Source organism: Humulus lupulus, chromosome 3 (assembly GCF_963169125.1).
Source record: "Humulus lupulus chromosome 3, drHumLupu1.1, whole genome shotgun sequence".
Classification (NCBI taxonomy): Eukaryota; Viridiplantae; Streptophyta; class Magnoliopsida; order Rosales; family Cannabaceae; genus Humulus; species Humulus lupulus.
The window spans coordinates 91847957-91870350 of NC_084795.1; the positions used below are offsets into that span (position 1 = coordinate 91847957).

The 22394-nt window shown below is 36.9% G+C and overlaps 3 protein-coding genes across 12 annotated transcripts in view; 1 reads left to right on the plus strand and 2 right to left on the minus strand.

Annotated features, from left to right (window-relative positions):
- The window catches only part of LOC133822968 (protein root UVB sensitive 3), a 42525-nt gene extending 30865 nt beyond the window's left edge, over positions 1-11660 (plus strand). For 6 of the 9 annotated variants that reach the window (XM_062255461.1, XM_062255460.1, XM_062255463.1 and 3 more), the window contains 2 exons: positions 1133-1261; positions 11336-11660. In XM_062255461.1, the coding sequence (XP_062111445.1) occupies positions 1133-1261; positions 11336-11434 (228 nt within the window). In that variant the 3' untranslated portion in view covers positions 11435-11660. Of the gene's footprint in view, positions 1-1132; positions 1287-11335 lie in introns of all 9 variants that reach the window. The other 3 variants (XM_062255462.1, XM_062255464.1, XM_062255465.1) reach the window with 3 other exon arrangements.
- Positions 11661-12020: 360 nt separating this feature from the next.
- On the minus strand, positions 12021-14858 carry LOC133822970 (ureide permease 1-like). Its single transcript, XM_062255473.1, has 8 exons — positions 14682-14858; positions 14219-14523; positions 13994-14132; positions 13707-13875; positions 13178-13209; positions 12987-13087; positions 12509-12883; positions 12021-12375 (listed from the first exon to the last, which is right to left on the minus strand). Exons 2-8 carry the CDS (start codon positions 14453-14455, stop codon positions 12223-12225), a joined length of 1206 nt encoding a protein of 401 aa, XP_062111457.1. The 5' UTR covers positions 14456-14523; positions 14682-14858; the 3' UTR covers positions 12021-12222.
- Positions 14859-16371: 1513 nt separating this feature from the next.
- Positions 16372-17756, minus strand: LOC133822971 (uncharacterized). 2 transcript variants are annotated; one of them, XM_062255475.1, is made up of 2 exons: positions 17655-17756; positions 16372-17199 (listed from the first exon to the last, which is right to left on the minus strand). In XM_062255475.1, exon 2 carries the CDS (start codon positions 17188-17190, stop codon positions 16780-16782), a length of 411 nt encoding a protein of 136 aa, XP_062111459.1. In that variant the 5' UTR covers positions 17191-17199; positions 17655-17756; the 3' UTR covers positions 16372-16779. The 2 variants fall into 2 exon arrangements, with proteins under 2 accessions (XP_062111459.1, XP_062111458.1); XM_062255474.1 differs by having other exon boundaries at positions 16372-17281; positions 17655-17752.
- Positions 17757-22394: the final 4638 nt, after the last annotated feature.

Genomic DNA, 22394 nt, shown 5'->3' on the forward strand with positions numbered 1-22394 from the left:
TCATTGATGGCTCTAAACCTATTCCAGATATTTCAGATTCTGCCTACACTTATTGGGACATCAACAACTCCATGGTAATGTCGTGGCTTATTAATCCCATGGAGAATTCGATCGCTGAAATTTATCATCTCTATTCAACAGCAAAAGAAATATGGGATGCCGTGACAGTAGCTTATCCGGACCTAGAAGATGCTTCTCAAATGTTTCAGCTACGTACTTGGTCTCGTAATCTTCGTCAAGGTGAAACTAATGTCGCTCTGTATTTTAATAATCTCACAAAACTCTAGCAGGAATTAGATTTATTCTCTCCTCAAACCTGGAATGATCCTAAGGATGTTGCTATATATCGTAAGATTCTTAATAAGGAGCGCACCTATGATTTTCTTGCTGGACTAAATGACAGCCTTGACAACGTACGCAGTCGTATTCTTGGCCTCAAAACAATTCCGTCACTCGATGAAATCTTTGCCAAGGTACGCCGCGAAGAGTCTCGAAAACTTGTCATGCTCCCAACTGTTGTCCAACAAAAGAATGCTTCCTCACCAGAGTCATCGGCATTGGCTACTCGTAACATTGATAACCGCAACTTAAAAAAAACATCCCAATTTTGTGATCATTGTCAACGACCATATCACACAAAAGCAACCTGTTGGAAGCTTCATGGCAAACCGGCTGATTGGGTTCCTCGTCATCTCCGTGGCACTGATAATAAGGGATTACAAGCTTCATCCTTATCTGACTGTAACAGTCCTTTCTCCAAAACTCAGCTTGATCATCTTAGTAAACTTTTTGCTGGAAATTCAGCTTCGTTAATAGCACAAGGTACATCACTTTCTGCTATTGCTGCTGCTTCCTCTGATTCTGCTCCTTGGATTATCGACTCTGGTGCTTCCGATCACATGACGGGTAATCGATCTTTGTTTTCAAATTATTCTCCATACAACGGTAATCGTATGGTTAAGATTGCCAATGGTTCATTTACTCGTGTGACTGGTATTGGTTCAGTTCATTTTAATCCAGATTTTTCACTACAGAATGTGCTTTATGTACCTGAGTTATCATGTAACCTTCTGTCTATAACTACTGATCTCTGCTGTGTTGTCAATTTTCACCTAGTTTATGTGTTTTTCAGGACCAGCTCTCGGGTCAGATGATTGGGAGTGCTAAGGAAGTCTCAGGTCTCTATTATTTTTTGCATAAAAAGTCTACGGATGGGAGCTGCCTTCTTGTGACTGAATCTTCATCCTCTCATAAAAATAAAGTGATGCTTCTTCATTATTGATTAGGTCATCCTAGTTTTTCTTATTTACGTCGTATGTTTCCAAAACTTTTTTCCAATAAAGACTCATTTGTTTGTGAAATATTTTACTTGCTAAACATACTCGTGTTTCGTTTCCAATGCAACCTTATAAACCTTCTAGGCCTTTCTCACTCATTCACAGTGATTTATGGGGCCCTTCTCGGGTCTCATCAGTTTCTAATAAAAAATGGTTTGTTTCATTTATTGATGATCATATGATAGGCCACCGATCACCTATGTTTACTCTAGGAAGTATAAGGGTAAACGTGAGGGTGAGCAGTAGAGAATAAATGTGAGCAGAGTTAGTTATGAGAGAAAGGTTATTGTAAGGGAGGGTGTACCTACTGTGATGGGGTAGGGATATAAAAGGGGGACTTGTCTTAGTTAAAGGTGTGAAAAAGTGTATTCAGTAAGTGGTAGGGACTAGGCTCTCAGACACCTAGACTTCAATATATATATCATTCCATTTTTCTCTGTTCTCTGTTGTTTTTTTTCTGGTTTGTCTGTTGTTTGGTTATCAGAAATTGCAGGGAAGTCTATCAAAGTGGTATCAGAGCAATCCGACTTCCATGGGACCTAAGAGGGATTCACAGTTTGACAATTTGGAGGAGAGGCTGGAAGAAATTCAGACGGGAGTTCAAAGGGAACTGCACGACGTCAGAACTGAATTTCAGCAATTCCCTAAGGAGTTGGAGTCGTTGAAGCAAGAAGTGCAGAGGTTGCCGGCTATGGAGAAGAAGATGGATTATCTGGTTGCACATCTGACTGTGTTGTTGCAAGCTTAGGGGAATCAGCAAGCCGATCTCACAGGGGGAAGTCGAGATCGATCGTCTCGGGCAGGGGACGAAGGGCCATTGCGAGATACTGTTTCGCGTCCAACGGGACTGCACAGCCCACCACCGCATCTGGAATCATCGCCGCCGCCGCCACCAGTGACCACCATGGACGCTGGCCAATCCGAGGTGAATATGGGCCCAGATTTTCGCCCCCTTCGCATGGAGTTGCCCTTGTTTTCGGGGGAGAATCCGGATGGGTGGGTTTATCGCATTGAGCGTTATTTTTTACTCACTCGCATGACTGAAGCTATGATGTTGGAGACGGCCATAGTCAGTTTAGATGGAGATGCACTGACTTGGTTTCAGTGGGAGAATCAGAGGCGTCCTATTACTTCTTGGGCAACTCTGCGGAGGTTGCTTATCCTTCGATTTAGAGCTGCTCCGATCGGGTCTCTGTCGGAAGAGTTCCTTTCTGTGACCCAGTAGTCGACGGTGAAGGAGTACCGTGCGAAGTGGGAGATCCTAGCTTCACGTGTTCTTGACGTTCCAGAGCACATATTGGAGGGAAGCTTCATGCGTGGGCTGAAGGATGACATCAAGGCTGCTCTCCATATTTTACAACCTCTAAGCCTGGCCCAAATAATGGAAACAGCACAGAGAGTTGAGGAGGGGCAACAATTGTTTATGGCAGGCCCACACCCGAAGCCCAGTTTGCAGAAATCAGGCCCAAATTTTAATCAGAATTTTAGACAAACCCTAACTGGTTTGTCTACACGATCTATGCCGCCAGCCACTCAGGGAGGACATCACCAATCGTTTCCAGTAGCCACCAACACCAGGCCGACCACCACGCCGCCGTCGAGATCGCCGCCACCATTCCGCCGTCTCACGGAAGCCGAGTATCAAGAGAAGAAAGCTAGAGGAATCTGTTTCAAGTGTGACAAGAAATTCTATAGGGGGCATGAGTGTGACCAACGAGCATTACAGATATTGTTGATTACAGACGAGGAAGATGGCAGGGGCACAGAAGAGTCGCTGCCACAATCACCGGATTCCGGCAAAACAGAGGTGGTGGAGGAGACTTTGGCAACGCTATCTCTTAATTCTTTGGTGGGCATTTCCTCTGCCCATACCTTAAAATTGGCGGGCCACATTGGACAGCGACCAGTGACGGTGTTAGTCGACAGCGGCGCCACTCACAACTTCATCTCCATGGATGTGGTGTCTCAAGTGGGCATCCCGATTACCGCTACAACCTGCTATGGTGTATTGCTGGGTACTGGGGGAAAGGTCGGGGGAAAGGTGCGAATTGAAGGTGTGTGTGCTCAGGTGGAATTGGATTTGGGCGCAGTACGGGTGGTGACTGATTTCTTGCCTTTGGAGTTGGGAGGGGCAGACGTGATCTTGGGCATCAAGTGGCTGGAAACCTTGGGAAATATGCAGGTTAATTGGAAAACAATGGTTATTCGTTTTGAAATGGCAGGAGTGTGGGTGACGCTACAAGGAGATCCGAGTTTGTGCAAATCCCCTATTTCCCTTAAGGCGATGATACTGTCGGCAGAGAAGGAAGCTCATGGTTTCTGGGTTCATTTTGGGCACGTGGCCGTGGGACAGGAGGTGGACACTCAGCAGCTGCCACCGATGATTACAGATTTGTTGGACCAGTTTCGTCAAGTTTTTTGCACACCAGTGGGGTTGCCTCCTAGCCGTGGGCGTGAGCACACTATCACCCTTAAGGCAGGGTCGGGACCGATTTCTGTTAGACCCTATCGTTATGCACAAATTCAGAAGGATGAAATTGAGAAGTTAGTGCGCGAAATGCTCAATGCCGGCATCATACGCCCAAGTACCAGCCCATTTTCTAGCCCGGTTTTGTTAGTAAAAAAGAAGGACGGGAGTTGGCGTTTCTGCGTTGATTATCGGGCCTTGAACAGAGAAACGGTGGCTGATAAATTCCCTATTCCGGTGATCGATGAGCTCTTGGATGAGCTTTATGGTGCCACGGTCTTTACCAAGTTAGATCTCAAGTCGGGCTATCACCAAATTCGAGTCATATCCAAGGACGTGGAGAAGACAGCTTTTAGAACTCATGAAGGTCACTATGAGTTCTTAGTTATGCCTTTTGGGTTGACAAATGCGCCGGCCACGTTTCAAGCCCTCATGAATGACGTTTTTCGGGAGTACTTAAGGAAATTTGTTCTTGTGTTCTTTGATGATATTTTGATCTATAGTACGTCTTTGGAAGAGCATACCCACCATCTTCACTTGGTCCTAGCACGCCTACAACAACATCAACTCTATGCCAATCAAAAGAAATGCCTATTTGCTCAAGAAAAGGTGGAGTACTTAGGCCATATTATCTCTGCCCAAGGAGTTTCAGCGGATCCCAGCAAGATTTCAGCCATGGAAACGTGGCCAACACCCAAGAATATACGAGCATTGAGAGGATTTTTGGGCTTGACGGGGTACTACCGCAAGTTTGTGAAGGGTTATGGTGGGATAGCAAGACCTTTGACGGACCAATTGAGAAAGGATGCCTTTGGATGGACACAAGAGGCGGAGGAAGCGTTTGGTTGTTTGAAGGCAGCGATGTGTTCGGCACCGGTTTTGGCACTTCCCAACTTTTCCGCACCATTTGTAGTAGAGGCGGATGCCTTATGAGGAGGTTTAGGGGCGGTTCTTATGCAAGACAGCCGCCCTATAGCTTATTTCAGCCATGCTTTATCACCAAGAGCTAAGGCCAAATCGGTCTATGAACGGGAGTTGATGGCGATTGTGCTTGCTATTCAAAAATGGAGGCCTTATTTGTTGGGTCGGAAATTTTTAGTGCGCACGGATCAAAAGAGTTTGAAGTTCTTGTTGGAACAAAGGTTGGTGGCAATGGAACATCAAAGGTGGCTTACTAAGCTCTTGGGTTATGATTTTGACATTCAATACCGGCCCGGATTGGAAAACAAAGCTGCTGATGCTTTGTCTAGAGTGTGCAATGACGCTGCCTTGGCTGTCATTTCAGCACCTAACTTGATCTCCATTCCCGATTTGCAAGCACATGTGGCGACGGACCCAGCCTTAGCGAAGATACTTCAAGAACTATCCCTAGGGAGGCCGTGTGGGGGGTTCTCACTGGTGCAAGGGTGTTTGAAGTTTAAAGGCAGATTGGTTCTTCCTTCATCATCTCCTTTCATCCCTCTCCTTCTACAAGAGTATCATGGCAGCAAGATAGGGGGTCATTCGGGGGTTTTTAAAACGTTTCAGCGGCTGTCAGCGGACTTATATTGGAAAGGAATGCGTCGGGATGTTCAGAAATTCGTCACAGAATGTTCGATTTGTCAACAACACAAGTACCTTGCTCAGACCCCAGCGGGTTTGCTACAACCGCTGCCTATTCCGGAACAAATTTGGGAGGATGTTTCTATGGATTTTATAGAAGGATTACCGCTGTCCAACGGGTTTGATTCAATCTTAGTAGTGGTGGACCGTTTAAGCAAGTATGCCCATTTTATTTCCTTGCGTCACCCATATTCAGCAACTACTATAGCTGCTGTTTTTGTTAGAGAGGTGGTGAAATTACATGGGATTCCAAGATCTATTGTTTCCGATAGAGACAAAATATTCCTCAGTCTTTTTTGGAAGGAACTTTTCAGGTTGCAGGGCACGGCGCTGAAGCAAAGCACGGCATATCATCCTCAATCGGATGGCCAAACGGAAGTGGTTAATCGCTGCCTAGAGACGTATTTGCGCTGTTTTGTTAGCCTCAAACCCAGCCAGTGGGTACGTTGGCTCCCTTGGGCAGAATACTGGTACAATACATCTTTTCACTCCTCCGCTGGCATGACTCCCTTCAAGGCAGTATACCACAGAGATCCACCTCCTTTGCTGCGATTTGAGCCTGCTAGTACGCGTGTTTCAGAGGTAGAACAGACTTTGCAAGCACGGGATGATATTTTGTCCTTGCTGAAACAAAACCTCCAGCGAGCTCAGCAGAAAATGAAGCATCAGGCAGATAAGAAACGGCGGGATCTTCAATTTGCAGTTGGCGACATGGTTTATGTGAAGCTCAGACCGTATAGGCAGCGAAGTTTAGCGAAGCGTAAGAATGAGAAGCTGGCGCCCAAGTATTTTGGTCCATACCCAGTAATTTCCAAGGTTGGGGCAGCAGCGTATAAATTGCAACTTCCTCCAGCAGCAACTATCCATCCCGTTTTTCATGTTTCTCTCCTTCGCCCAGCCTTGGGACCAAACCAGACAGCAACACAAATGCCCGCGGCAATGACTGAAGAGCTCGAATGGATGCTGGAACCAGCGGCTGTTTTGGAGGTCAGACCCGGCACCAACAAGGAACAACCACAAGCTCTCATTCAATGGCGTAACCTCTCAGTTTTTGAAGCAACATGGGAAGACTTTGACGTCATACAACACCAGTTTCCTCATTTTCACCTTGAGGACAAGGTGAAGCTTTTAGGGGGCCGTATTGATAGGCCACCGATCACCTATGTTTACTCTAGGAAGTATAAGGGTAAACGTGAGGGTGAGCAGTAGAGAATAAATGTGAGCAGAGTTAGTTATGAGAGAAAGGTTATTGTAAGGGAGGGTGTACCTACTGTGATGGGGTAGGGATATAAAAGGGGGACTTGTCTTAGTTAAAGGTGTGAAAAAGTGTATTCAGTAAGTGGGAGGGACTAGGCTCTCGGACACCTAGACTTCAATATATATATCATTCCATTTTTCTCTGTTCTGTGTTGTTTTTTTTCTGGTTTGTTTGTTGTTTGGTTATCAGAAATTGCAGGGAAGTCTATCATCATACTTGTGTTTGTTGGGTGTATTTACTTCGTGAGAAAAATGAAGTGGCAAGTGTTTTTGAACGTTTTTATGCCATGATTGAAACACAATATGAAACAAAAATTCAATTCTTACGAATTGATAATGGGACAGAATATTTTAACTCTGTTCTTGAGCCATTTCTCTTAAAAAAAAATGGTATCCTTCATCAGAGTTCATGTGTCAACACCCCTCAACAAAACGGGGTGGCTGAACGAAAAAATCGTCATCTTTTAGAGGTCTCGAGAGCTCTTTTATTTGGGGCTAATGTCCCAAAACGTTTTTGGGGTGATGCTCTTTTTAACAGCTTGTTTCTTGATTAATCGCATGCCCTCGAAAGTTCTTAAATTTCAAACTCCTTTACAAAGTTTGCGAATTTCTTTTCCAAACAACAGATTTTTTTCAGAGATTGATCTTCGAGTATTTGGCTGCTCTGTATTTGTTCACATTCATACTCAAAATTGTGGTAAACTTGAACCCTGCTCTCACAAATGTGTTTTTCTTGGCTACTCATCTCTTCAAAAAGGATATCGCTGTTTTTCTGTTGAACAAAATAAATATTTCATTTCAAAAGATGTCACTTTTTTGGAAAATCAACCATTTTTCTCAAAAATTCAGCCTCAGGGGGAGCATTTAGGTGATCTGAATTTTCCTGATCAAGTTACAAACTCTCAGGTAAATTCAAACTGGGAACCTGGGAATATTTTTGGCACTCAAATTTGCCTCACATATCTCCAGCTCCAGATCCAGCACCTCAAATATTAATTCCATCACCTCCAAGGCCTCCAGCTCCAACACCTCAAATAACGATTTCCCCAATACCTCAAAATTCTCAACCAATTCCTAATTTCATCCTAGGAAAATCTCCACTGATAAACTCAGAAAAACCACCTCAGTCTACCACGATAACACCTTTTCCTCACTTGTACAAGACGATCGATTATGCAAAAAGATAATACTGTCGAGCAACCTACACACCAAGAGTTAGATCCGGGAACAGGTAATGATTTACATGTAAATGAAATTGATCTTCCAATTGCTCTAAGAAAAGGAACTCATAGCTGTACTCAGCATTCTATTTCTAAGTTTGTTGGCTACTCTCATCTTTCTCAACAGATGCAGACTTTGGTTACTAGTTTATTAGCTATTGAAATTCCTGCCAATGTTGAAGAAGCTTACAAAAATAGTAATTGGAAACAAGCTGTCCTTGAAGAAATGAAAGCATTAGATAAGAACAATACTTGGGAGGTAGTCGATCAGCCATGTGGAGTAGTTCCTATTGGGTGAAGATGGGTTTTCACGGTGAAATATAAGGAAGATGGTTCGATTGAACGCTACAAGGCCAGGTTAGTGGCGAAGGGTTACACACAAACCTATGGATTAGATTACCAAGAGACTTTTGCACCTCTGCAAAAGTTAATACAATCCGTGTGTTATTATCTCTTGCTGCCAATTTCAACTGGCCTCTTCAACAATTAGATGTAAAAAATGTCTTCTTGAATGGTGACTTAGAAGAAGAAGTGTACATGGAATTACCATCGGGTTTTGACTCAGAAAGGAGGATTGGGAAGGTATGCCGTCTTAAAAGGTCATTATATGGGTTAAAACAATCTCCTCGTGCTTGGTTTGAGAGATTTACCAAGACAGTTCGAAAACATGGCTACAAACAAACACAAGCAGATCATACACTTTTCTATAAATCGAGTAATGGGAAAATATCGATCTTAATAGTGTATGTTGATGATATAATTGCTACAGGAGATGATGGTGCTGAAATTAATAGAATAAAACAAAAGCTTGCTGAAGATTTTGATATGAAAGATTTAGGGAATCTTCGGTATATTCTAAAGATGGAAGTTGCTCAAAATAAGGATGGAATCTTTGTGTCACAACGAAAATATGTTTTAGATCTTCTGAAAACAACTGGAATGTTGGGATGTAAACCTGTGGAAACACCTATGGATGCTAATGTGAAGCTCAGTAATGACAACACTGATAATCAGCCAGTTGATAAAGGACAATACCAGAGGTTAGTAGGTAAACTCATCTACTTATCTCATACAACACCAGATATTGCTTTTGCAGTAAGTTGTGTAAGCTAGCTTATGCATGCACCATCTCAAAGTCATCTTGATGCTGTGTACTGAATCCTCAAGTACTTGAAAGGCACACCTGGACGAGGGTTATTATTTAAAAGAAGGGAAAACAGAGAAGTAGAAGTTTATGTTGATGCTGATTGGGCAGGCTCTCCTATTGATCAGCATTCAACTTCAGGTTATTGTTCTTGTGTATTTGGTAATCTTGTGACTTGGAGGTGTAAGGAACAAACAGTGGTAGCTAGAAGTAGTGCTGAAGCTGAACTTAGAGATACATCTCTTGGTATTTGTGAAGCTCAATGGTTTGAATAAAAAAACTGAACAAATCAAAAAAGGACAGCAAGGGCAAGAACACGCTGAGGTGAGTAGGAGAACCACAGATGAAGGAAGCCAAGGAAGAGGATGTTGAAAAAATGGCTGTCAAAGGCTGCACGAGCCGACGTGTGGTGGAGAGGGCGGCGGCTGGAGGCGGCGCATGGGGCTCATGTGCGGCTCTATTGGGCACTGAATTTTGGGGTTGCGCTGATCGGAGGCTGGGCAAACTCCCTAGGTCGGAGGTGAGAATAGAAAACCACTCCAACATAGTTTTCTAAGATTTGAACCTTAAGAGTACCAAACCCTATTTTTTTTAAGAAAGGGCTGAGAAAAAATAAAAATAAAATCCTAATTTTTTAGCTTCTAAAGCTCTGATACCATGTAGAAATATATACTCTTGATTGTTATTTTTATTTCTAAAGAAATAGCCTTTAAATAGGCTAAGTACAAAATGTATAATCTAGGTATAAACTAATTTACATTAATTACACTTTAGTTGTAAAACACTAACTAATGAGCAGTAGAACACTAACTAATAATTCAGATTATTTCTACAAGGTCTTTCTTAGCCTATTTTGGAAAGAACATTTCAGGTTGCAAGGTACTGCACTGAAGCGAAGTACAACCTATCACCCACAATTTGATGGGCAAACAGAGGTGGTTAACCGTTGTTTGGAAACGTATTTACATTGTTTTGTGAGTTTGAAACCCAGTCAATGATCCAAGTGGCTGCCATGGACTGAGTATTGGTATAACACCACATATCATTCGTCGGCAAGAACAACTCCCTTTAGGGCCGTTTATCACCGTGATCCCCCACCCCTGCTGCATTTTGAGTCAAACTCTACTCTTGTTTTAGCTGTGGAACAGAATTTGAAAGATAGGGATGACATTCTTGGTTTGCTGAAGCAAAATCTTCAAAGGGCTCAACAGAAAATGAAGGTACAGGCTGATCGCAAGAGGAGAGATGTAAACTTCAAGGTGGGTGATTTAGTTTATGTTAAGTTAAGGCCATATAGACAAAGAACTGTAGCTAAAAGGCTGAATGAGAAGCTGGCACCTCGCTTCTTTGGACCTTTCCCCATCACAGCTCGGGTGGGCATGGCTGCCTACAGACTTCAGTCGCCTCCGGCTGCATCAATCCACCCAGTTTTTCATGTATCAATGCTCAAGGCAGCACTTGGACCGTAGCAGCAAGCATCATCGTTGCCCCCAGGATTAACAGCAGAGTTGGAATGGTTGCTGGAACCGGAAGAAATGTTGAAAGTGAGATCGGGTACACATAAGAAAGCTCCATAGGCGCTCATTAAATGAGTTACTCTGCTGGAGTTTGAGGCTACTTGGGAGGATTTTCGCGTCATACAGGACCAGTTTCCCAATTTTCACCTTGAGGACAAGGTGAGACTCCTGGTGGGCAGTATTGATAGACCTCCTTTGACTTATGTCTATGCACGGAGGAGTAGGAAAGGTAATAGTAGGGTGGCAGCAGAGAATAATTAGTTACTTGGGAGGTATGCAGGTTGTTATGAGAGTTTGGCTAGACTGTGAGTAAAGTACAAGGGAATAGGATGAGGAATAGAATATAAGCAAGTGTGAGAGTTATTGGTGAGGTGTGAAGAATTTGGTACGGTGTAATCCTTTGGGGAGAGACTAGGCTCTCGAATGCCTAGTTATCAATACAGAGACATCTATTTTCTTTTCAATCTGTGGCTGTGCTAACCATTGTTGCAGGTTTATTCTACCAGAAACATAACACAAAAAATCAACTAATTTCTTGACACCCTTATTTATCTACTTCAAAGAGTTTGTCCAAGTCATTGGAAGAACCCATTGATTTCAACAGACCAGTTATGAATTGTACAGTCGCTCTGTTTGTCAGTGTCTGTTTTTCTTTCTTTTATTTTTCTTGGAGGACTTAAAGAAACCAAAAATTAAATATGTATTTTTCATCTGTGACAAAAACTATACGGTTTTCTTTCCCAAAAGAAAGTTATTATTTTTTCCTCATTCTTTTCTCTTTTGTGCTGCAGCTGAAGTTATCAGGTTGGAAAACAGAGCGTCTTCTGTCCCCCTCAATCAGTTGGAAGGCAAATTGGAGCTCTGGGTCTTTAGATGAGAAGCTTGACTAAGAAATGTATCTAGTGCAGCCTTTTATACAGTTTTTTTTTTCTTCAATAGAATGGCCCAAGCAGCCTTCAACTTATTTTATGATATCGTTACAGAAAATAAGGCTATTGTTAACAATAACACTGCTAGACAACTTTAACACTATGATATGTGACTTGATTAGGAGTTCCTTCTTGTTTTAGTACAAGGGATTTTAGCCGAATGGCAAAATTTTGGTTCTTCAGAGTAGCAAGTGGTTTTCAGTCTTTAGTTTGTTAATTGATGTACCTAATGTGTTAAAATTTGTACATCTAATGTAAAAACTATTACATCGACATCCAACTGAAAATAAAAAATAAAAAAACGCAGCAGCAGCAGCCAAATACTAAACTAGAATATAAAAAGCCATTTACTATAATAACTCTAGTTTATCTTCTTGAGAGTGGAAATAGCTCGAATTACTTGTCTTGTTTTTACTTCTATAGCTTATTAAAATGATTCACATGCATTAATAACCGGTTTTAGAACAATCAGAATGAACTACTTTGATGTTAAAATGGAGCTTCAAAAACAAAATCAGAAAACAGAACTCAAAAACAAGAGAAACAATGCACCCAAAGTTTTTCCTTCTAGTATACATAACAATATATCTAAAACTAATTACCACATACACGTACATCAGATTACTCATGATTATCTTCTTTCCTTAGACTATAGCTTTTTTTCCTAAAGACCAATAGGGAAGCTTTTGCAGACCTATATGAATGCTTTACTTAAAAACTGAAAGAGTAATTGTGTATGTAGTTTCATCTTATTTTCGATGCCCTGATGATGCCATAAGGACAGCAACCGCCACAATAAACATAAACAGCATGCTGAGTAGCAATATATATGTTCTTCTTGAAGATTTTCTGTACTCTCCAAACAGAATAATTCCCCAGAAAGTGCTCACTAGTGGAAGTGCCTGCCAAAAACCAAATCCAAAATCCACTTGAGTGTAAGGTGTATTTTGTTCAGTTCAAATTATGTTCAAGCAAAGTGTATCCCACAAAGAAAATATGTTTGAAATCAAGACAGGAATATGTATTTGAACCAACCTGAACAGCATCAGCTGCAGCATATCCTGCAGCTTGGCCTCCCATGAATTGGAGACCATTGCCAAACCCGCAGAGGAGACCAGCCAGAAAGGCCCAGCCTCTGCCATTCCAGTCATTCACATAAGCCTTGAATGATGATTTGGGTAAGTCCAGCACAGGGTAGTAAAGGAAGGTCGTGTTTAGGATGATGGCGATGACAAAACAAGACACTGAGAAGTAAAAGAAAGCAGTGTAGACAACCAAGTGAGGAACCCCATCTTTCAATGTATGCCATTGATCATTTGTAGCCAAATTGAATGCTGGTGAGAAGAGAGAAAAGCAAACACCAGCAAAGAAACATATGGCCAGTCCAATCAATGTGTTTCTCCCAAACACCTACAGACAAGAGTTATAATAATCATTGGTGATTAAGAATCTGGAATATTTTGATTTGTATGTAATGAACATCTAATACTAAAACAGAACTGGAACTACTAACTTTGATTGATCTTCTTCTCTCAAGCTGCACAAGAAACTCTGCAGTCCCGACTCTAGTCTTCTTGGAAGAGACACGACCATCTTCTAAATCTTCTGACCCAACTGCAAATGCCCAATGTTGACAGAAAAGTCAACAACTACAACCAGTTTATATAAAGATAAACCATATTAGAGCTCCAGATTAATTCTTACCCTTATCTGGCAATGTGGACATTTGTAACTCTCTGTCAAAATATTAAAATTAAGGAATGCATCAGCCTATAAATGTCAGAAAAAGGACTGCGGAAGTCTTCAATTTTCATGGTGGAATTATCATAATCCGCATGGACAAATGACAATCACAAACTGCATTGGTTTATAGAAAAGAGAATCCACAAACTAGCATACATAGCGCAGTGCAGTGTTATTGCCACACAAGTCTAATATTCCTCTTTTCAATGAGTTTTATTGGTTTACCGAATTTTTAATGATTTGCATAGCAGCATCTTTTCCAGTGCCACCTTTAGTGATATTAGTGGTTTTATGCTCATCCATCTCATTGTTATCAGGTGACCATCAAATAAAATAATTTACACAGAAAATGGACCATAGCCACCTTATTAGATTGATGCTATTCTTGCAGCAACTTAATGGTTTATCTCAACATTGTGCAACTCATTTTCATGACCGAATACGTAACCAAAAAAATACGTCTCATAACATCTGAACAACAGTAACATACCCTTCTTTCTGATCAGATGGCAAGCTTTTAAGCTTTGCTTCATTATCAGCTGCATTAGAAGAGTGGACAGCAGATGCAAGACAAACTGCAATCAAGAAGCAACCAACGCCGGGGAAAAGGATCTCAGCTCTATTAATTCGGTCGTCTAAAAAGTAGTTCATGGTCGTTCCTGTTGTCGCCATCAAAATCACAAGCAGAAGCCATAAATTTTCAGTACCTAGCTGATATAGTGAAAGTGTCAACACAAAGAAGTATCACTATTTAAAGACTGTCTGATAAAGTAGGACCTATAACAACTGCTAAGCTTGAGGTGATGACTTCTGTAACTGACAAACCAACTAAAGCCCAAGCATACTGAGTTGAGAGATTTCCAAGGCTAAGGACCACTCCTCCTATCATTGCAAATAACACAGAGGGCCAATTTTCCTACATCAATTACCAAATAAGAATCAGAAGCAATTACATAATTCATTACCAAATTTGTCTGATAACTAAGTGATTGGGAAACTCACCTGGGAGAGCTGGATTAGAAAGTTGGGCATCTTAGGTGTGCTGTTTCCAATTTCACCAAATGTAAAGGCTATAATTATGGCAGCCAAGAGATTAGTGATTGAATAATCAAGATAAGTGTGCTGAGGCAACTTGCCTCTTCTCTCTAAAAGGGTCAAGATAGCAGGCCATGTCCCCAAGAAGAAGAGGGCTAGAAGCATGCAAGCTATGGCACCTCCTTTGCTCTCCACCACATACATCTTTTAGTCCACTTGTGGAAATCCTCAGGCGGTGAAGTAATGATCAAGAAAACAATATCAGAAAGATCCTGTAGAGAAGACTATATAATATTTACCATTCTTCTCCACTAACTTTTGGAGCAAAAAAAAAAAAGGAATTCCAGATGATTTGGAAAACACTCACAAAAAAGAAAAGAGAGAGAGAGAGAGAGAGAGAGAGAGAGTATTCCCCTTCAGAATAACAGACCTGAGACTAATACAAAACTTCAAGTTCATAAAAGTGGTGATTCGAGCATGTCATGGTAGAAAAAAATAAATTCTTCTACCAAATTAAAATCAGTAGTCAGTAGCATTCTTCTACCAATAGGAAGGCCAAGTCAAAAACAAAAACAGTTGACAGAATCCTTGGAAGTAAGATCATACGTGTAGAAAAGGAATATATATGTATTTATAAACTTACACAATGAAGAAACAAACAAACCAATCAGTCACCCAAAACGCTGGAAGTATTGACCAAACTCTATCACATCATATTCACCAGTTTCTCATAGATAGTCAGTCTCTAGTATACAGAAGAAGCAATATTTTGTGGGATAATGTTAAAGTCAGAAGAGGTTGCTTCCTTGATGGAACTTCTTGGTTTTCCTTAAAGCTTTTGATAACATGTTTTCTCTTAACTGCATCCCAGTTACTCAAATATGGGCTTTATTTATACGATGATATATGCTTCTTTGCCAACATTAATATTCTGATTTCTGACTCGGTAGTATTACACAAGTGCTAACCGCTGAGTCAATATCTCGTGCTCTTGACAATTTGAGTTCAACTTATTCACTGAGTAGAGTAGTTTACACAAAAAATACAAAAAACCTTTTGACGTCTTCTTCTTCAAAGATGACATTTATGATTGTTTACGGTGAGAAAACGACATACATATGCTTTTCTTTAGACAAATTTTACTGCTAGCTACGAAAGTCAAGTGCTTACAAGGGGCCTAATAGAAAATTTTCTATTATTTTATGTCCCATTTTATAAATTATTTAATTTCTCCTGCACCAATTTTCAACGTTGCATACTAATTTACATCGTACACATCAACTTTTTTTCTTTATTAGAAAGTATGAAAATGATCTATAATTTTTTCAAAAAAAAATATTTAAGGTATGAGATTCGATTATTATCATTTAGCATGCGGTTTTGCAACAATTCAAAAAAGAAAAAAGAAAAAACAATCCCCACAGTTGTTTTCTTAATTAAGCAATCAAGATTTTTGTAGTAGATGCAATATTGCACTACAAAGTGAATTACACGTTTTTTAGAGCTCAGGGTCTTTAGATGAGAAGCTTAATTGACTAAGCATTATATTTAGCAGTGCATCAAATTGGATCTCTGAGCCTTTTATACAGTTTTTTTTTAATAAAGAATATTTAAGAGAAATTACATATAGCTCAAGCATTCTTGAACTTATTTTATAATATATTAACAGAAAGTAAGGCTATTGTTCATAATAACACTGTTAGACAAGTTTAACATGACTTAATCAGGAGTTCCTTCTTCTTTTAGTACAAGAGCGCCTAATGTAGAAAAATTTGTACATCCTATGTAAAAACTATTACATCCACATCCAAATTATTGGTATTTTTTATTGTTTTAGATTTTTTAGCAATGATATGTACACCCAAAATACCCAATTATTACATATAATAATATGACAATGCTTTTTAAAATAATCGATCCCAATTTAGATAATTGTAATTAGTTGAAAAACATTTCATGTAACTGTGTTATGTTTAGATAATTGTAATTAGTTGAAAAACATTTCATGTAACTGTGTTATGTTTAGGTACACGTATCATTTCTCTCTCTTTTTTCAAAAGAAAATACTGTTATTATATATAAAGTTCTTTTACAATAACAGAAGAAACAAGCCAGACACATTCATAATCCACCCTCAGAGGAAATTGAGCTAAGCCATAGGCTGCTTCATTTCCATCTCTATTAACATGAGATACTTTCACTCCAGTGAAATTGGATAACAAATGTTTTACATCTAAAATAAAATCATCAAAAACAGACACCATACAAAACTGAAGATTGACAGCTTGAGAAACTTTCAGAGCACCTGTCACAATGAATCAATAACTGGTTTATAGAATAATTACGTGATATTAAAATATCTAATCACTTATATATAACTTTCCATTTCCCTTTATTTACAGGCTTTTGGTTTGGCAAGCAAAAAACGGTAGATTTATGTCAACTACATGAAACTGATATCTTATTGGAAATTCACCATGATAAATCAACCCATAAAACATTACCAACAGAAATCAATAATTAGACCCTTAAGTGTCTTTCGAAGATGAAGCAATATCTGTCTGAGCGTATGAGCTCTCCCAATTCTTCCCATCATAGCTTATAACCTCAACATGGAGCAGAGTTCCAGGATCGACGCACTTGAATGTAACGGCAACCCCATCTGGGTTCGAACGAGGATAATAAAAGGAAGTTATACCACAAACCTTACAAAAGGTGTGTTTTGCAGTGTGAGTGCCAAAGGTGTAAGTTGTGAGAAACTGATTGGAATCACCCAAAAGCTCAAATCTTTGAGCAGGGACAATGAAGTGTGTGTTACCCCTCATGGAACAATCTGAACAGTTACAATCCCAAGCTACAACTCTCTTTGGTGCTTGAACTCGCCATTTGACATTCTTGCAGTGGCAACCTCCATTGTGTGTCACTAACCCCACCTCCATTCACTAGTCCTAGTAGTATTTTAACAATCCACAAGTTTAAAAGAGGATAGTAAATATACAGTATTACTGTCCACTATATGTAGACCTGGACCTGGCAAAGAGTAAAAACAAACCAGTAATATAAAGAAATCAAAAGCATATATTATTTAATTCTTCACTTTTTCTGTTAACAATTTTATTAACATTACAAAAAAGATTTAATTGCTAAGAAAATTAGAAATTCAAGAAATTAATAGCTAAAATTAGAATTATATGGACCAAAAAAGATAATGCTTTTAAAAATATAATCTTCACTTCATATAATGCATCTTTCTTAAATGAATCAGACCCACCAACTTTTTTTACAAGAGTTATTAGGAGTAATTGTTTATAAATCTATAAAACTCTCTTGAAGGTTCTAGGCACTGGTGACAAAAATTGAGAGCCCATTTAGTGCTGGAATACGGAGAAGTAAAATTACTTACCCGGACTTACACCTACATCTCCTTTGAAGTCTTTCTCCGACAAAGCTCTCACTACTTTTTTTTCTTAATCCCTTCTGAAGCTTTTTTTTTTTTTTTTTTTTATTCACTCAAAGAAAAGAAAGACAAAATTGTTGTCAAAACCCTACCACTTGGGCTGGACTCAATCTATGATGACCAGTGGGCTATCATACATCTCTTGGTTTTCATTTTGGAGTTTTTTCATAAATACACATTTTTTATTGGGAAATCTACAAAAATGCACCAAAAGTTAAAAAAAAATCTGAAAAATACAGCGCATTACAAAAATACAGAATTTTTGGATAAAAACACGGAATGACAAAATTGTAAATACGGAGTAGAAAAATCATAAATAAACGTTGTAAAATATAATTTTTTGTGATCAACGTTTACAAACTAGTAAATATCTGTTACAAACTTGTAAATATCTGTTACATGTTTGTAAATAATATTTACAAAATCAGTTATAAAATTGTAGATTTTTTTTTTGTAGATAAAACTTACAAACAAATTCGTAACTAAATTTTTTATTTTTGTAACAATAGTTTACAAATATAGTTTTATAACTAAGAAATATATTTTTGTAACTAACATTTACGAAAATATTTTATAGTTAAGAAATCATAAACAAAATATACATAAAAAATATTACACTTTCTATATTGTTATAATATTGTACCAAAAAATTACAAGAACCATTATATTTATGCTCTACAACTTAAAAATATAAATTTAAGATATTTATTATTTATAAAACACTTTATTGAATATAGTGGTGAAATACAATATTTTTTTTAAACAAGTTTTACATTTTTGTAACAACAATTTATAAAACTAATTTCACAACTAAAAAGTGTATTTTTATAACTCACATTTACATAAATATTTATAAATTTATTTAACATGATTATTACAATGATTTACAAAAATAATTTTTTAACTTTAAATATACTTTTGTAACAAAACTTAAAACTTGGACTAGATTATGATTTTGGTTTAACATTGAGTGTTGAGATTTGACTAGCTATGATTTTAAAAATATATATATAATATTTTTATAAATAATAATAATAATATTGTGATTATCTTTAACTGTATATTGTAACATATAGTTATTAATATTAATTTCAATTAATTGCATATTGTAACTTGTATACATATTTATTTATTTATTGAGTAATTGTATAGATATTTATTTTAATATTAATAAATACATTCATTTTAAATAAAAATAAATTAATCTACTTTATTGAAGATAGTAGCTATAATATTATTACTTTTATTATTATATTATTTGTTAAGCCTGAATTTTCATTAAAAATGAACATAAAAAGACAAAAAAATTTACACATACAAATCTGAAAGAGATAAGTGAGAGAGAATAATTTATATATATTATCTTCTATTGTAAAAGCATGTGAGTATGAATATCAATATATAATTATAGTTTAGATTGAAATTATAAGGGTCAGCATATATACTCTTGAACGAACTGTAATTTTGTAATTAATTTAATATACCGTATAAAATTATTTTTAAAAAAATTTACAGTGTTATATGTAATTAATCCTTTTTTATTTTATATTTTTAAAAGTTAATTTCTTTTTTCAATTTTACTAATTCAAGTTTTCAAAAATACAATTTTAAAGTTTCATAATTACAAAAATATAATTTCAACTAGACATCGACCTCACAACAAACACTATTGAAAAAATAACTTAAAATCAACTAGACAGCAATCCCACATCAATGTAGTGTTGAAAAAATAATTACAAATCAATTAGATATTAACTCATTGCATTCAGCCAAAACAACAAAAAAACAACATCGAAAAAATTATCCCTATATTTTAAAATGTGTTAAAACTAAAGTCAAAATATATCTCAAAACAACTAAACATATATCCAAAAGAGAAATTATAGTAAATGACTCAAAATAATAGCATGAAGAAGCTAATGTCCTCATTTTTAAAATTGTAGAGAAATGACCATTTTATATTGTTGATTACCTAAGTTATCATTTTGCATCAAGCCACAAGTGAATATTATGGTTTACCTAAGACTAAAGAGGTTAAAGAGGGTAAGGGTAAATGTAGAATTTTGCTATACATATTTGTTGTATTGGGCCGTTTGTTGATTTTTTTTTTAAACTGGAACATTTATTTAAATAATAGTTGTTTTGGAGGCTATTTTGCTCGTTGCCCCTATCCAAAACAAACTATAAAAACAACTTGAAAAACATTACCATTAGACACATATTATTTTAGAAATATATATATATATATATATAAATAAATAAATATATATATATATATATAATCCAACGATGACCTAAAATAAACTAAAATTAAACCAAAAATGTTATCAACTAGAAATCAACTCAAAATATACCTCAGAAAAACTACATATATACCTAAAATAATATAAAAGTCAACAGTAAAAAAATCACACAAATTAACATATATAATTTAATTGAACTTAGAAAAAAAAAATCAACACAACATATACTTATTATAAACTAATACTATACCCAAAGATTACAAAGGGAATACTTTAAAGAAACTTAAATTAAATTAACAAAAAATGTACTCAATTAAAAATGAGATATTTGCGGCATAAGTACCAAAAGTTTTGGGTTTGTACCCGGCATAAATTCAATCTTTTTTTTTTAGCTGGAAAAGTACCCAAAGTCACTAAATTAATAATTATGTCAGTCCCCGTTCGTTATACTCTATTAGCTGCTGACTAAGATAACACGTGTCATGTCCTTATTAGTCCATCTAATAATTTAAAAAATATATATTTTAATTGAATTTAAAATTAAAAAATACATTTAAATTTAATAAAATTATATAAAAATATATTTTTATGAAAAATATTAAATCTGATTTAATTTAAAATCTTTACTAATTAAAAAAGTTAAAATAAAAAAAACTAAAATTAAACTAAACTAAAACAAATAAAAATAAAACTTTACTTTCCATCAACATCACCAACAACACTCAAACCATTTACCACAAAAAATTCTTCAAGAACATATTACGAAATACCCAAATCAAATACAAACTTAAAAATTTAAATTCCCAAATCAAATGTAAATCTAAAATTTTTGATACCAAAATATCAACCCGGTTCAATCAATATCCAAATCAGCCAACAAATGAGTTCAATATCCAAATCAAATACAAACCCATTACTAAAAAATCTCATCATCATCATCATCCTAACCCCAACCCCAAACTTTGAATATGAAACCCTAACCCCAAATTTGAAGTAGAAGAAGAGGAAAGGGCTTTCGAGGAAGAAGAGCAAGAATCACAGAAGCCAAAAACCACGTCGTAGCTCCCCGCCTCGCCTTCGTCGTCCGTTTGTTGCAGCTCCCACCTCGCCTTCGTCACAGGCTAGCCTTCTTTGACACTCGCCTTCGTCGCAACTCCCCAACTCCGCTAGTCGTAAGCCATGGTTATTAAGAGAAGAAGGGGAGGAAGAAAGATACGAGAAAGAGAGTGAGAGAAAGAGAAAGAGAAAGAGAGGGAGAGTAAGAAATATTTTTAATTAATAATAAGGGAAATAGCGGCAAAAGTACCTAATTTTTTAAGAAACTAGTGTTTTAGTACCCAATCTTTTTTTTTTGTGTCGGAGTACCCATTGCCCACTTCCGTTGGTATCCAGCTCAATTCCGTCTTATTTTTTCCACATGTACAGTGGAGATTAATTCATCATTTAGTTTTTTAAAAACCAAAATTTGAAATAAAAAAAACGTTTTATTTAAAAACAAAATAAAAACAAACTTTGAAAATTAAAAACAAAACAAAACTTCATGAACGACTAAACTCCATGAACGAATGAGGAAGAACAAACCCAGAAAACACCCCATTTCGAAAACCAAACCCAAATAAATCCCCAAACCCAGCCACCATTTTCTGCGAAAACGAAGAACTGGTTTTGCATTTCCATTTTCGAAGAGAGGGAAGACGATGTAATGTCCTGCGTTTTCGGGTACCTTTAAACGAATCGGGTCGGGATTTTTCCCCGAGTTAAAAATATTATTTTAAATAATATTATATTTGTTTGGAAATTATTCCATGAGTTATTGCTAGTCCAAATATGAATTTTGTGATTTAAAAGTCAAGATAAGACTTTCGGTCTTGGATCGACACAAAAACCCTAATCGGGTAAAAATCTCGGAAAATAAAATGAAACACTATGGCAAATATATTTTGGGCATAAAATACATTCATAAAAATTAAATTTTGGTCAAAAATAATAAACCTCTTAATTTTACCGAAATGAGGAATTTTATTCCATAAATGGACCACAGGTTAAATTTTATTGTGTGATTAATTAAATTAAATGTGAGAGACATTTAATTTAATTATTATGTGTTAAGTTTTGTTCTTAAAACTTAATAAGAGTGAAAAAGGTATAGAAAGTCAAATTGAGTTTTTTTTCTTATGAAATATTTATTAGCCATTATAAAAAAAATATAAAACATAAATAAAATAAAGCCATGTGAAGTTTTAAAAGGGTGTGAACCAAATTAATTAACTTTTAAATCTCATTTTAAGTTTAGGGTTAATAGTCAAGTGGGTGGTAAAAATACTTGAGTGTTTTAGATATTAAAGAGTTGTAGAAACTCTTCTAACCCTCCCCAAAACTGACCCTCACTCTTTTTCATTCACTCTCATCTTTTTTTTTTTTAAAACTCTCTCAAGTTTTCTCT